The 16,783-nt window shown below is 37.0% G+C and overlaps 1 protein-coding gene across 1 annotated transcript in view; it reads left to right on the top strand.

Annotated features, from left to right (window-relative positions):
• The window catches only part of LOC150098383 (leucine-rich PPR motif-containing protein, mitochondrial-like), a 446,274-nt gene extending 435,447 nt beyond the window's left edge, over nt 1–10,827 (top strand). The window contains exon 37 of the mRNA XM_090405178.1: nt 10,631–10,827. Coding sequence (XP_090261304.1) covers nt 10,631–10,702 — 72 coding nt within the window. The 3' untranslated portion in view covers nt 10,703–10,827. The remainder of the gene's footprint in view (nt 1–10,630) is intronic.
• The last annotated feature ends 5,956 nt before the right edge of the window (nt 10,828–16,783 follow it).

The raw sequence follows: 16,783 nt of genomic DNA, 5'->3' as shown, positions 1-16,783 counted from the left end.
AATGTCACCAAAACTCAGTCCTGTCCAATCTCTCACAAGAAAGAGCTCACATCCCTTCTCCTAACTTTCAATAATACCCAGATAGCCTATACCTTACCTCCAACTTTTCCTTGCACAAATGCATTTCAAAGCTTAAGCAGCTTTCAAAAGAAAACTTATTTTTTCGCACAAGTTACTACACTGCTGCTAACTCTAAACAAATCTCAAATGAACCCAACCATGGAATATTACTCACATGTTTGGAGCAACGTATCAAAATGCTCTCTAAGATTGCTCGATTATCTCCAGAAGAGGACAGCCTGCTTAATTAATGATCCCTCTCTCTCCCTCCCATAGATTTAATATAATGTATCAGCATACATAAAGATGAGATAATCTGGAAATCAGGCCTGTAGCTGAGTGGAAATGGTGATTGCATCCACAGTGCTAGAAATAATCCAAATAAGTGTTGTTTGTCAGCCTGGTTGGCCGAGTTCTCCAACCAATAAACTGTGTACTTGAATCCTATCATGGATGTAGATGTTTGCGAATCATCTAGAGGTGGGAGATGAATTTCATACATGGTGTTAGACCAATGCCCTATGTTTCGACTATTTATGCACAATTTTTAGCGAAAACGGACATCAGAATAAGCAAGACTTCTTATGATGCGTGTACGGAGAGGGATACCACTCGAATTGATATATGGAATAAGAGAAGTTACAAGGTGCCATGTTCATACTACGTGTAGTGGGATGAGTTAGAAATAAAATAATTGATCGAATAATGGAGACCACAGATATGAGAATTCTAATAGTGAACAGAAGGCATGAGGTCAGTAACAGAACCATAGCAAGAGTGTGTAAGCCTAATTTATCTAAGGTTGTTCAGTCCTCACTAAATTATACTTGGTACTAGAGGCTGATTGTTTGACTTACATAATATTAGTAGGATGGACAGAAAGCTGAGCAGCAAGAAGAAACTTGCTAATGTTTAGATCTGAAGACCTGCAGTCTTCAACTTCAGAATGTATCAGCATACATAAAGATGAGATAATCTGGAAATCAGGCCTGTAGCTGAGTGGAAATGGTGATTGCATCCACAGTGCTAGAAAGCCTGAAGAATGTTATCAATTGGAATCTTGTCACCAATTGATTCCTAAGTTAGTCGATCTCTGGGAAGAGCAATTGGGTTTTTTCTCCTGGAAACTCAACAGAATTGAGTTTCTGTTTACAAGATGGCAGCACTTGTCAGCCATCTCTTCAACAAAAGCCAGTTATAAGTAATGATAATCTTGGACCAACTATCCGATAGGTTATGAGGGGAGACTGACCCACCCCCTCCTCCACTCTTCAGAAAGGATTAAAATGCTCTTGCCTGTTCTCTATAAGGGAATAAAAGGTAGCATCACGCATCAGTCCTGACCAGCAGTCTCTGTTCAAACTGCACCCTTTTGCACAGTGTGTTCAACGGCAGGACACAGCTGGTCAGGACTGATGCAATCTATCAGTACTGGCAAGTTATCTGGATGATGCATTTTTGAAAATTATGGAGACAATTACCGTGTTTCAATAAAAACTTTAGTTTAATATAACTAAAATCTACATTTGACGTTTCGACCTTTATGTCAAGGTCATCTTCTGGAGCATACAACTATACACAGAAAACAAGCTACACTACAATCAAACTGGTTTGTTAAAATTACTGACCAACCACTGCAACAGTTGTAGGCCTGACCTCTGGTAGAAGAAAAAAATAAAATAAAATTATACATCAATGCTACAGTCCTATTATTAGTGTTATCTGTTGGTTGTAGACATACATTGGGCACAACAAGAAGTCTATGTATCTATCTATATACATATATTAACATCATGATCATGTATGTACATTCCAGCCAGTTGGTATGGAATGGTTTCTAATACTAGCTGAAGATTGGCTAGAGCCCTAACTTATGCTTGATCTTATATATTAGGTGGGCTGAATGTGTGCCATCCAGATCCTTGGAATTTTCATGCCATCTTTGTTGTTGATATTTGGTACTAAGTAACCAGACTGTAGTACGTGGACAAAGAGAGCCGTAATGTCGGGTGGAAATTTGTTCTGTAGTAGGAGAATTGTGTCATTGATGGGGACATTAGTGAAAAGGGCAGAAACGTCGAAACTGACTAATAGGTCATCTTTGTCAAGTATTATGTTTTTAATTTTGTTTATATAAAGTGTTGTGTGTTCTTTATGTAGGAGGGGGAATGACCTACCAACTCCTTGAGTGTTGACGCTAATTTCTTGGCTAAGTGGGGCTGTTAATTCCTTCTACGATAGGTCAAAGGGGAACATTTTGTTTGTGTATTTTCGGGGCCCCATATATTCTGGGGGGATGAGCATTAAAAAATGTTAACACGGTTTTTTAACCGTGGCCAAGAAGTGACGGACTTGAGTAGTTTCTCTGTTTTATCCTTTATCCTGTTTGTTGGGTTATAATTTACCAGCATATATGTGTTATCGGCTACTAGTTGATTCATCTGAAGTATGTATGTTGACCTGTCACGGACGACAGTGGCATTGCCTTTATCCGATTTCGTTATTATTATGACTTAATTGTTGTTAGTTCTGTTTTTGTGAGATTGTTCTGTATGGTTTTCTTAATGTTTAGGACATTACTAGTTTCTAGTCGTATTTTATCGGCTATATTGTTAGGTAGGGACCTGATGCCTCTTTCTATGTGGTAGATAAAATCCAATTTGTTTACCTTTTTAGGTGCTATTGCGTAGTTAAGTCCTTTATTCAGTAGCGTAAGTTCGCCGCTGTTCAGGGCGTGGTTTGATAGGTTGATCACATAGCTCTTGCTTGCCAGTAGTTGGTCGCTCCTTGTATTCATTGTTGGTGTTTTTCGGGGAGGAGGTCTCCTGATTGGATTGATTCCTATGATTGGCTGCCATATATTTCGCCGTTGTTTCAAACTGTGGAATTTGGTCTCGAGTTTTTCTTTATTCTTTTCCTGGGTATATTTGGCTGAATTGTCAGTAATTCTTTCAAGTACATGTAGAATGTCTGGATTAGTATAGTTCGATAGTTCAGATTGCAATTTTGAAACCAGATTTTGTCAGGACTCTAGCCAATCTTCAGCTAGTATTAGAAACCATTCCATACCAACTGGCTGGAATGTACATGTCTAATCATGATGTTAATATATGTATATAGATAGATACACAGACTTGTTGTTGCACCCAATGTATGTCTACAACCAACAGATAACACTAATAATAGGACTCTAGCGTTGATGTATTTTTTTTTTTTTTTTTTTTTTTTCACCAGAGGTCAGGCCATCAATTGTTGTAGCGGTTGGTTGTAACTTTAGCAAACCAGTTTGATTGTAGTGTAGCTTGTTTTCTGTGTATAGTTGTATGCTCCAGAAGATGACCTTGACATACAGGTCGAATGTAGATTTTAGTTATATTAAACTAAAGTTTTTATTCAAACACGGTAGTTGTCTCCATAATTTTCAAAAATGCATCATCCAGGTAACTTGCCAGTACTGAAAGATAGCATCACTCATCAGTCCTGACCAGCTGTGTCCTGCCGTTGAACACACTGTGCAAAAGGGTGCATTTATAGCATGCCAGGAAGGGTGCACTTTGAACAGTGCCACCTGGCAGGACATAGCTGGTCAGGACTGATGCGTGATGCTATCTTTTAGTACATCATACAGCACCTCCTGGTGGTGAATAAGACCTACTTTTTTCCCACCCTCAGATATAGCTTCCACGCAACACATTCCTGCAAAATTTCACAACATTTAGATCATTGGGTGGTGTTCCACAAGGAGTTAAAAACATGCGATACTTTAGTATAGATCAGTGAAATTTTTTATTACATGAAAAACGTTTACCAACCTTGGGTATGCTGTGAGTTCACATCCATCTGTGTACGTGGCTGTTTTGTGAATGCTGTTAGAAGTCAGATAAGTTTTATTATCTGGTATGAGACCACCACTATACTGTTTATTGGAGACCAGAGGCATGAAAAATTTCTTTGTTTGGTCTGTAGAGCAGGATATCCAATTATAAAATAATAAATAAATCTATTAGCACCTTTTATTCCCTTATAGAGAACAGGCAAGAGCATTTTAATCCTTTCTGAAAAGTGGAGGAGGGGATGGGTCAGTCTCCCCTCATAGCCTATCGGATAGTTGGTCCAAGATTATCATTACTTATAACTGGCTTTTGTTGAAGAGATGGCTGACAAGTGCTGCCATCTTGTAAACAGAAACTCAATTCTGTTGAGTTTCCAGGAGAAAAAACTCACTTGCTCTTCCCAGAGATCGACTAACTTAGGAATCAATTTGGTGACTAGATTCGAACACTGATAACATTCTTCAGGCTTTCTAGCACTGTGGATGTAAACACCATTTCCACTTAGCTAGAGGCCTGATTTCCAGATTATCTCATCTTTATGCTGATACATTCTGAAGTTGAAGACTGCAGGTCTTCAGATCTAAACATTAGCAAGTTTCTTCTTGCTGCTCAGCTTTCTGTCCATCCTACTAATATTATGCAAGTCAAACAATCAGCCTCTAGAACCAAGTATAATTTAGTGAGGACTGAACAACCTTAGATAAATTAGGCTTACACACTCTTGCTATGGTTCTATTACTGACCTCATGCCCTTTGTTCACTATTAGAATTCTCATATCTCTGGTCTCCATTATTCGATCAATTATTTTATTTCTAACTCATTCCACTACACGTAGTATGAACATGGCACCTTGTAACTTCTCTTATTCCATATATCGATTCGAGTGGTATCCCTCTCTCCGTACACACATCATAACAAGTCTTGCTTATTCCGATGTCCGTTTTTACTAAAAATTGTGCATAAATAGTCGAAACATAGGGCATTGGTCTAACACCTTGTATGAATTTCATCTCCCACCTTTAGATGATTCGCAAACATCTACATCCATGGTAGGATTCAAGTACACAGTTTATTGGTTGGAGAACTTGGCCAACCAGGCTGGCAAACAACATTTATTTTAGTTTAAGTGATTGAAATTGTGGTGGATTTATTTCAGAGTAAATTGTGTAAAGTAAGGAAAATCAAGTTTAATGCTACTTATCTATACTTCATTTTACATTATTCTTGTTGAGAGGCTTATACGCTGGTTAGACATAATAACTAATATTTAAGGAATTGACAGCGTATACTGGAAATATAGATTAAATAAACTTTAATATACACTTTCCGATATTTCGGCGAACGTTACGTTGCCATTTTCTTGGGAACTTACTAAAAGGACACGTGCACACAAGTACTAATACAACAAATGAGACTGAGGCTAGGACGCTAGCGTTTTCCTAAAGTCCTGATGGTGCCCCCTGGCGGGCTATATTGGTAGTTCTTGGCCTTTGGGCTGAAGTTCTTTTGATAAAAGTTTCCCAAATTTGGGGCAGTTTCATGCATCCAAATTTGTTGAGGTTTGGCATGTTCCTAAGGGCCGAGGCTGATTCCATGAATAGTCTTTCATACTTGAACTTGCTGCGGTGTATTACTGTGGCTTTCTTCCATCTTATTCTGTGGCGAGTATCCAGAGCATGGTCTGCAAGCCCAGAGTGGCTGTACTGGTGGAATCGGATGTAATCCTTGTGTTCTGAGATTCTGATATTTGCTGTCCTGCCTGTTTGGCCAAAGTAGGACAGTTTATATTAAAGTTTATTTAATCTATATTAGGAAAGTAGGAAAGTGTATATTAAAGTTTATTTAATCTATATTTCCAGTATACGCTGTCAATTCCTTAAATATTAGTTATAATTCATTTTACATTGAACCATCCTCCTATTCTAACTGCTAACCTTCATAAAGTTATACAGTTGACTTTTTGTATAAACATATTCAAAGATCCAAAGGTGGTGTGCAGATAGTGAATTTTGTTTAGCAGTGCACTGATTCTATAGAACTATGGCTAAGCTTCTTGGTAGTTTGTTATAGTGAGATTTAGACATTTTTCTTGCATTTCTTTGCATTACAGAATTTTGTTATATTCCTGTGTTATGTTTTTTATTCATATCATTCCCCTACAAAAGGTTGCAAGTTTTATCCTTTTATTATGGAAAGTTGGTAGAGTGACTTCATTGAAGATAGGCAGGAGCATGAGAGTCGGGCTGGTATATTTTTGATGTTGTCTAGGAACATTACCTTACACAGTATGTGCGTGGGAGAAAACAAGTATTCAGAATGTGGCAATAAATGAAGTGATCATGGGGCTTTAATTGGGGATGCTCCAGCTAGCATATTATATTATACCATCATTTTATTTTAAGCCAATAAGAATAGAATTTGTGCAGCTAAAGCCGAAATTGCCAGAATGCCTTCTGTTCATTTTCCTAAATTTCACTCAGAATTCTCATATGTGGTCTCACCTCATTCATTTGGTATCCAGGTATTTTACCAACTAATGGGGTGCATAATGAGCATGTGATGATTGAACATGTGGTCAGAAGCCATAGTTGGCTCTGCACATATATAGCTTTGATTCTTAAATGATATCATTGACTAGAAAAAAGGAAATGTATAGTGTACCATAATGGTAGATAAAAAGTTGAATTTTAAGGATTACGTTACAACAGTTGTTAAAGCCATACAGAGGATTGTCATATTAAGAAGGAAGTTCACAAGTATAACGAGCATAACTATGCTAAATGTAGCATTGATTAGGCTGCACCTGGACACATTTTCAGTCTCCTGAATATCTATAGCATGTGAAAATGCAAAGCTGCTGGCACTTCACTTAAGTGATATCTGGACCTGAAAATAAGGAACGGACTGTGGTTTTTGCATAGCAAATGAAGGGGACAGGATTAAGCTTGTGAAAGGAGCTTATAAGGTAATGTAGGGGAGATGCAATTAGGTAGCGATGTAGTTTATAATTGATGACCTCTTGCAATAAAATTCTGGTCCTGATAAATTTTATAAATTCCCCCATGAAAAGCTGCACCTATAGTACATTACTACCATGAAGAGGTTAAGAGTTAAATATTATTTAACTTAAAAAGGGGGGAGGAGTGTTATTGATGATAGCTGATGATCTTCAGCCAAGGAGTATAGAAGTTGAACTGCATGATGGGGAAAAAAGTGCATTTGAGGCTGTTTGGTGTGAGATACAATCCAGCAGAACAAAATATACAATTGGGTGCTGCTATAGGCCGGGTGATGGAGTGGATGGTGGGGATAGTATGCATAAGCAAATAGAAAAAATGAGTGGAAGGAGGGTAATTATTATGGGTGATTTCAATTATGGTAACATTGACTGGAAAGAGGAGAGGGCACATGGGAGGAAGGAATTGGATTTTATGCGGTTATTAAGGGACAACTATCTACGGCAACATGTATTGGAAAATACCAGGGGGCAGAGAGTGCTGGACCTAGTAATTGCAACCGAGAATGTGGCTGTAATGAACATGACCATGTTGCCACCAATTGGTGAGAGTGACCATAAAGTCATGACTTGGGAGGTGGCTAAAGGAGTCGAATTTAAAATTAAGACAGGGTACATGTGGAATTACCGGGCTGGTAAGTATGACAAGCTTAGGTGTATGCTTGACTCAATGCCATGGCATGTAAAACTGCAAGGGCTGGATGTTGATAGTGCATGGGAGGTGGTTAAGAACTGTTTGCAGGAGGCAATGGTTGACTGTATACCAAGGGTCCGAATAATAAATCAATTAGGAGTTAAATGGATGAATAACACTATTAAGCTTGAGCTGCAAAAAAAGAAACAATTGTGGAGGAATTTTAAGGAGAAGGGTGACCATCAGGTGCAGGAACAGTATAAAGCTCAGGCCAGGATGGTAACAAGGGTGGTAAGAAAAGCAAAAGCAGATTACGAAAGGAAATTGGCCACGCAGGCTAAAGAGAATCCCAAACATTTTTTTCAATATGTTGCAAGTAAAAGGAAAAATGCTCATGGTAGAATGATCTTAAAAAATGCTGAGGGTAGGGAGGTAACTGAATCAGTCGATATTGTGGAATTACTGAGCGAGCACTTTGCAAGAGTATATCATCCAGGTGGTGACTTTGCAGGAATGGAAGAACCAACAGCTTATACTGGAATTGTGATGAATGAAGTAGAGGTAACTAGTCTATTACAGAACCTCAATGTCAATACATCTGTGGGATTGGATGGTATACCAGCTCGTGTCGTACGTGAAGCAGCCAAAGAATTGTCAGTGCCCTTGACCATTTTGTTTAATTTGAGCCTCAGGACTGGGTCAGTCCCAAGGGGGTGGAAAGAGGGGAAAATAGTTCCACTGCACAAAGGTGGTTCCAAGGCTGCTGTTGAAAATTACCGGCCAATCAGCATAACAGGAATCATTATCAAGGTCTTAGAGAAAATAGTCAAGAAGAAAATGGGATACTGTATCCGGGACAGCATGGTTTTGTGAAGGGTAGGTCATGCCTCAGTAACTTGCTCACGTATTATAACACAGTGACGGCTGAACTGGATAAGGGTAATGGGTTTACGGTGATTCTACTGGACCTTGCCAAGGCCTTTGACAGGATACCACATGGAATTCTAATCAGTAAATTGGGGCATATGGGGATGGACATAGGGTTGGTGAGATGGATAGGAGAGATATCAGAGAGTGGTTTACTCAGGAGTAGAGTCCACAAGACGGCCTGTGACTAGTGGTGTGCCACAAGGATCTGTTCTTGGACCACTGCTGTTTAATTTGTTCATAAATGATATAGGAAAGGATCTGAGAGGAACAGTTCATTTGTTTGCGGATGATGCGAAGTTGGGTAGGGCAATAGTGAATGCAGATGACGTCAAAATTTTGCAGGATGATTTGGATAGATTGGAGGTCTGTGCTAAGGAGAATGGATGTCAGTTTAATGTGGCAAAATGTAAGGTTATGCATTTTGGGGTGAAAAGATTGGCGGCAGTTTACTGCATTGGTGGAACCGTGCTCCAGGAAATTGATGAGGCACGAGATTTAGGAGTGTTGGTAGATAAGGAATTGAAATTTAGGGGACACATTGCAAAAGTGGCCAAATCAGCTCATCAAATCACTTGGTTGCTGAAGAATACGTTGACAAGCAGGTTATTGTTCCTCTGTATCGAGCCTTGATAAGACCCCATCTAGACTACTGTGCTCAGATTTGGTCACCTAGGTTTCTTCTTGATGGGGAGGAGGTGGAGAGGATCCAGAGGCGAGTGACCAAGATGATAGCAGGTCTGTGGAATGAGCCGTATGAGAACAGGTTGAGGATTTGTGGGTTGCAAAAATTGGTTGATAGGCGGAGGAGGGGAGATATGATTGAGACATTCAAATTACTGAAGGGTTTCCATAAAATTAATTCAGAAGATATTTTTGAGAACAGGGCTGGTTGTGGGAGGACTAGGGGACATCCATGGAAACTGGGCAAAAGTGTGGTTAGTAAAGGTGTTAGAGCTGGGTTCTTTACTTTTAGAGTAGTGAATGAGTGGAATGCGCTCCCTGAGTCTGTGGTGGATGCTGTGACAGTGAATGAGTTTAAGGTGAGGTATGATAGATACTGTATGAATGTCAAATAGTTGATGAATATGATTTGGGGCCTCCCTCGATGAATCTAATGACTCCCTGGAGTTGCCCGTAATAATAGTAATATAAAAACTCTGCTCGAAGAGATGAAACATGGTTTCATGCCAATGTATTTTTCCTGGATATTTTCTGTTACTATTCATCTCATTTAATATTTTTCAAAGCATTTACTCCAGAACATCCTTAGCATTTTCTCTTTCTAAGCTTTCTAAAGTACACTTGAAAGATATGATATTCTTGTTTTTATCCATACACACAAGTAAACAAGGTTGGTTACATGAATTATTTTTATAATCAGGTTTTCAAAAAATAAATAATAAATGCTATAGCTATCTTTAATCCACAGAAGATTTTCAATGACATGATACATCATTATGCCACTTATATGGAAATATGACTTCTACCCTTGGGTAAGCTCTCAGTATCATTATTGGTCTAACTTCCATTGATGCAATCTCAACAAAGATCAAGATAGTCTATGGGAAGAGATTCCCATAGTACTTAGCATTATACACACAAAAACAAGTGTATTAAGTTGTACTTTGTATTCTCCAATGACACATGTTGATTTACTTGCCAGAAACTTCCATTTTCTGAGTCCCACCATGGAGTTCAGATTTTTCTTTGCCACATGCATTTCTGGGTAGGTCAGCTAGTATTGTATTTAGATTTAAAATCATTATAGTCAAAAGTCAATTTGTATGAAACTGTACAAATGAAAAGTAAGTAAATCAATCAGTTTACTTATTGCTGAAGCATGCTTCATCTCTTGTCAACCAACTATGGGTTCAAATCCTATTGTGGGCATGGATGTTTGTGATTGTCTTGAGGAGAGAAGTTAAAGTGGCTTGAAAAAGTTGTTTTTGATCGTTAGAGAGCAGGGTTTCTGAATTATATATTTTTGGTATTTCTTAAATGAATTTAATAAAAAATAAATAGAATAAAAATTTCTTAGCCCACCCAAGTACTAAAAGATAGGAGTTAGATACACTTGAATATGGATATTGCTTATTTTGAAACTTTTTTTTTTCTAAGTTATAATATTTGACTCATGGGTATGTTTTGCTCTCTAGAGGAGGCACAAGGAAGAATTTCATGTGACCGGGTATATCAATTCCTATGATGAAGAAAGTGACACGAGATAAATGGAGGTCAGATCTATCTTTGTAGATATTGTAATTGAGACATTTCTATGTAAAAAAAAAACAAAAAAATCATTGTATAGATACCATTTAATCATGTTTGTTAATTAAAATCTATTATATATAAATGTTTTGTTTTCATCTTTATTAGAATTATATTTTAACATTTCCAAACCGATGATTAATTTCAGTCCCTTCTTTGATCCCTCTCAATGTTCACACTGCAACAACTGTATTATTCCATTTTTTCCAGAATACTAAGTGCTAAAATGTGAGCTTGAAAACATCAAGTGTTTGTGGCATGGCCATCCAACACTACGCACAATCAGAAGCCAGCTCCACCAATAGCCTATAAAAAGACCAACAAGCTACTGTTCCACAGAACTAGAAATCTATGAGTGTGTCTCAAAGGTTCTAAAAATATAAAATAATTACATACTGTGGTGCCACATCATCTCATGAAAGGAAATGTGGTTTTGATAAGAGAGCACATTGTGACATGTGAAAAATACTCACCCAAAATGACATCACAGGACTGGCACTTGATTAGGCAAATATGCAGGGGGTGACATTGGCAATATTGTAGTCTCCATACTTATTTGGTGGTCTACTTTGTTAGTTTTGTGTTTACTTAGACTAAATATTAAGGAGTACACTAACATTGCAAAGAAAGCTATGAAAACATATTGCAATTTCAAACTTATTCTTACAGTTAAGGGTTTCCCCATCAAGTATGAAAGCAACATATTCATGATTTCATATCCATTTGAAAACCAAATGTTTTCCTGAAGCAATATCAGAGGGACAGAGTAACAGCTGCCAAAAAATGAAGCACCATTAAAGCATTCATCATCCTCCTCATATGTATATTAAGCCCTAGTGGCCTATTATGATTCAAAGCTGCAACCACCTCTAGAATAAGATGGTCAGTCTTATGCCTCCTGGTGCATGTGTTCACAGGGACGAAATTCTAGTTTCCAGGTGAAAAATACTATCTCTGTATGAGACTGACTAACTCACCTTTAATCAAAAGAGACCAGATAGAGACTCCTCATGTCTTGGAAAGGAATTGAACCCGGGTATTTCAACCAAAAAGGACTTCGTCTGTACCAACTGCACTATGGAGATTCATTCATAGTTACTCCTATATTATGGAGGTCAGTCTATCTTTGTAGATATTTTCAATTGCAATTGAGAAAAATTTCTATGTAAAAAAAAAAATCATTGTATAGATACCATTTAATCATGTTTGTTAATTAAAATCTATTGTGAATGTTTTGTTTTTATCTTTATTAGAATTATACTTTAACATTTCCAAACTCATGATCATAATTTGTTATCCTTCTTTGATCCCTCTCGACGTTCACACTGCAACAACTGTATTATTCCATTTTTTCCAACACCAAAAGAATAAAGGCTATCTGTTTCTTAAAAATTATAAATCACTTTAAACAGCCACCTACTAAGATCATTGCATTCATGCTAATCTAACCTAATCAAACAATAGTTACAAGACTGCAATGATATATTAAATGGATGATGTATAGCCTTCCCTGACGAGTTCTTCACTCCCTGGAAATCTCAAATAATAAAAAATACTAACTGATAAAATCAGGCCTTCAGAGCCACTGGCTGTGAAGCATATTCTTCATAAAAAAAAAGCTATCACATATCAAATTAATTTAAAGAATAGTTATTACTGTGATGTTTTAAGAATTTGGTCAAACTAACTTTTGTAAATTGAATGTCCTTGAATTCTATTAGCACAGCATTAGTTGGATAGAAAAGTTTCTAATTAGCAACTGTTATAAGTGCGATAATAACAACCTCCCAGTTTGCAAGGGTGAAATAAAGTATATTTGTTGCATGAATTTGATTTTTAAAAAAATATACTTACATTCCGATGATGGTCAGTCGACCGAAACGGTCTGCACCCCGTTAACTCCCTCCCCTGCCCCAGTTTCCACATAAGTAAACCCTTCTCTCCTTCCTCCCCACAAAATGCACCCCTAAACACAATAATATATTTATTTATATATATATATATATATTATTATTAATACATAACCCGGGTTTCCAAATATATTTTCCCACGTCAAAACACACTCTCATGCTCCCTCCCTCTTTATAAACAACCTTAAACAGGATCATGAAATTGGAAGACATCCTAGAATCAAAACAAGGCATGTACAAAATTTTTCCACCTCTTTTATTCTGCTATAATTGCCTTCTATACTCACTCATAATGCCCTAAAATATATATACCCCTTTTTTGAGTAATAATAGCCAATGTATTTAAAATAAGGGACACTCCTAAACAAAAACAGGCTCTAATAGCAGTTATTATAATATGCTTAAAAGAAATATCAGCACTCCGTTATATTAAATTAAAAAGATTTATTTATTCATAAAAACAGGATGAAAAAAATGCAAAAGAGAGAATTTTTATAAACATGCACTTTATTCTGTTTTTCTGAATAAATGGGAGCAAAAATTTGCTAGAGAGAAGTGAGGATGAGTGTTGAATGCTATGGCTACTTCTATCTTTTCATGAAAAGAAGGAATAACTACAATATTTAACCAAACAAACTTGAGTAGAAGGCAATTCCAAGTTCAGTAAGGTAGAGAAATAAGACAATGAGTTTGATTTGTGCATTAGATTTTCTGCAGCAGCTAACATAAGAAAGAAGTAAAATCTGGTTCTTGTGGGAGGCCTAAATAGCAGAATAGAAAAATGAGACACAGAAATATTTGGAGAAATGGCCAAAGCTAATAACTATGATGAGTGCTTGTGGCTTTCTGTTAAGGACATAGACAAGTTGTTGCTAACACCATATCACAACAAAGATATGCATCAGTTCACATAAAATAAGTCCTATTGATAGCGATATCTTTAGAGCAGCTCATCATACAAGAATATACAGGGGATCAATCAAGTGGCAAAATCTGAAGACACGTTGGCTTGGCCAAGGAAATATGAAGTTCTTCATAGAGATTAAAAATAAGAACCATGGAACTCAGGATGTTCAAAGGGTAATCCTAGAGGAGAAGAAATCATATCAAAAGTTCTTGGCAACTAAGTTAGCAGGTGCTCTTGTTGATGTATTTCTATTCAGTAATAACATTTGAATGTCAAATTACCACACTGTTATCTACAAACCTCACTACTGACAGCTCCTTCTTTCGTTGGTATCTTAACACTGAATGAGCATATAAATTTATCGGGAATGATGTTAACCTCTATAGAACATAACAAAAAAGAAAGGAATAGTTGACCAATGCTTATTTTCTAAACCAGCGTTTCTCAAGCTTTTCCTACAACAGAACACTTCACAAATTCTGAAATTTCAATGTAAAGCTAAGCACACACTATCGGCACAGCAGACTGTATCGCTCACAAAAATGCAACAACACACACACACTACAGGCATGCCGGGCTGCATCACATTGCCCTTGATTGTGACTGCATATTTCCTAGAATAGATATCTCCATACTTCACTCGCAGGTGGCTGAATCAAGACCAGCACGCACTGGACTTAATAGCACAATCCACACGCAAAGTGAGGAGCACCTGATTTTCAAACATGTTTGAACTTGTTTTAAATGCTGCGACAGTTCCAGGCTCATGTTAATTTTCATAATTTTTTACAGAACACTTATTCACCGTAGAACATAGTTTGGGAAGTGCTGCTCTAACCTATTAGATTGTTCTGTGGTAAATTGCACTAAATATACTGCCGTTACACAAAATATTTCACAATTTTAAATCCATTTCCTCATGTGAGCCTGGCTGCTTGGATAGGATTTCAATCTCAGCATCAGCACACATGTGTGTAAATGTATCTGGTAGATGAATTTCATGACCTGTTGAGAAGCCACTACTCAGCTGATTAGAAGCAATTGAAAAATTATGCCATGGATGGCTCTAGAGTACTGCTCCTGGATTATTTAACCTTTAGCCCCACTATGGGTAAGATAAAGGATAGATTAAAAAATTATTTTGTAAAAATGACTAGATTTTCACTTTAAAACAAATAGTTGAGAAATCATGAGAATACAACAAAGATAGTTCTAATTAATATTCAGATTCAAATATGCAAAATTGTAAACTTTTGTTTAGCTGTACTAAAATAGTGGCATGTTCCACGTATGTTTGTGGAGTCGCCAGGAGTCGGAAACGACTCGATGGACCATAACACACACTAAAATAGTGTTGTTCTTGGATATTTCAACATGGGGTGAGTTATGCTTATAGAAGTTTTCCTAAATATTTGAACAGCATAACTACAAATTGTTTTTAAGAAACAATTATCAGTACCAAGTGAAGATAGCATGTCCAGTCTTCAATTAAAAGACTGTAGATTCAAATTCTGCTGTTTTTTTAAATGAATCTCATCACATGTCCTAGTTTTACAACCATAAGAGGTTTTAAGTAGCTTTATAATAAAAGTAAACTTTTTATTTAATACTGTGTTCAACCTACTTTAGCCCGAATTACAGCACATATGCAGTTTGGCATAGATTTCACAAGGTGTTGGATTTCATCTATGTCTACAATATACCAGATAGTCCTTAACTGGCTCAGATTTAATAGAAGAGGACTTTACTCCCAGATCTGTTTTTCTAACATGTCCCATACATTCTACATGGGGGGTTCAGATCTGAACTTGGTGGTGGAAGTCACTGTCATGCTTGCTGGACAATTCTTGCACAATGGAGAGTAGCATTGTTCATGAAACAACCATCACCTGGTAGATAAAAAGCCAATATTGCAGGATGGACTTTATCAGCAACAATATTCAGATATTCTTTGGAGGACACTCAAAATGTCCCATGGCACCACCTAGAGTTTGTTTACAAGGCAAGCTGGGTTCGTTACTTCATGGGTTTCCCACCAAATTCTCTGCTTACCATCATTATAGAATAAGATGTACCATGACTTGCCAGACCATTACTTTTTTTTTCAGTGTCCAGTCATGGTGTTCTTGACACTATTGCTGACAAACTTTCTGGTTATTCACAGAAATGAGTGGTTTCTGTATAGGTATCTGAATGCCAAGACTGATTCTCTTAAATTCCTTGTGCATAGTTCAGTGAGATATGGTTCAGGAACAGCCTTCAGTCAATTGCTGAAAGTTCTGTTTGTCTGTACAAGCCTTCTCAGACCATGCCGATCTTGTTCCTGACAAACTGTCTTAGGACCACAGTTATGCCTCTTAGACAAGCAATGCAAGTTATGTTTCCACTGATTAAACATCTGAGGTATCTGTCTCACCTTTTGAAAAACCAGTTAGCTCTGCTGTTTTCAAAATTGTGGCTCCAGCCAAACTGGCACCAATGATAAGCCCTTTATCGAACTCCATAAGATCTTTTTGTTTTTCCTATTGTGAACAACACTATTGATGATTACTGACTGTTTGTGTTCTTAAATGGTTGCCTACAGCACATGACTAAGTATTTTGCATATATGTGCTAAGTAAGTGACGTTTATCCTCATCCACATAAAGGTTTCTAATTCAGTGTCCAATGTGCGTAGATGGAGGGTTAAATAATCCAGAAACTCTGCTCTGTAAATCAAGCCTCCAATAAACAGGTTGTGGTCTCACACTTTGTGATGAAATTCATCTACCACCTGTACAATTCATGTTTAAATCTAAAATGATTCTTTTTTATCCTTATAGGGAGAAAGTTAGTTCAAATTCTTGAAAGTGAAAATTACTGGGATTCGTTATGCACATATATAACACTCAAGTTCAAAAATAATCAGCATGTTTTTCTTAATTTAATTAAACAAAAATATTCTTGACAAGTGTTTTTTCATGTGTAGATGCTTGATACAATGAAATACTAGAAAAATACTGTGAAATCAGGATTTTTTCGTAAAATAATATACAAAAATAGCCATCATTCAAAGACTGACTTTCACATATACAAAAACATCATAAAGACAGGCATGTTGGACATAATTACATCAAATATTTTATGTACAAAGCCATAATTAAAAAAAGTATGTACATTTCTCATATACATCTGGGATGACCCAGAAGTAATATGGCAATCAGAGAATCCACTTGTGATGTGGA

Source organism: Typopeltis vanoorti, chromosome 15 (assembly GCF_054136105.1).
Source record: "Typopeltis vanoorti isolate ZY-2024b chromosome 15, IOZ_Tvanoo_1.0, whole genome shotgun sequence".
NCBI lineage: Eukaryota > Metazoa > Arthropoda > Arachnida > Uropygi > Thelyphonidae > Typopeltis > Typopeltis vanoorti.
Note: the sequence above shows the minus strand (reverse complement) of the source record. Positions and strands in the feature narration are given on the sequence as shown.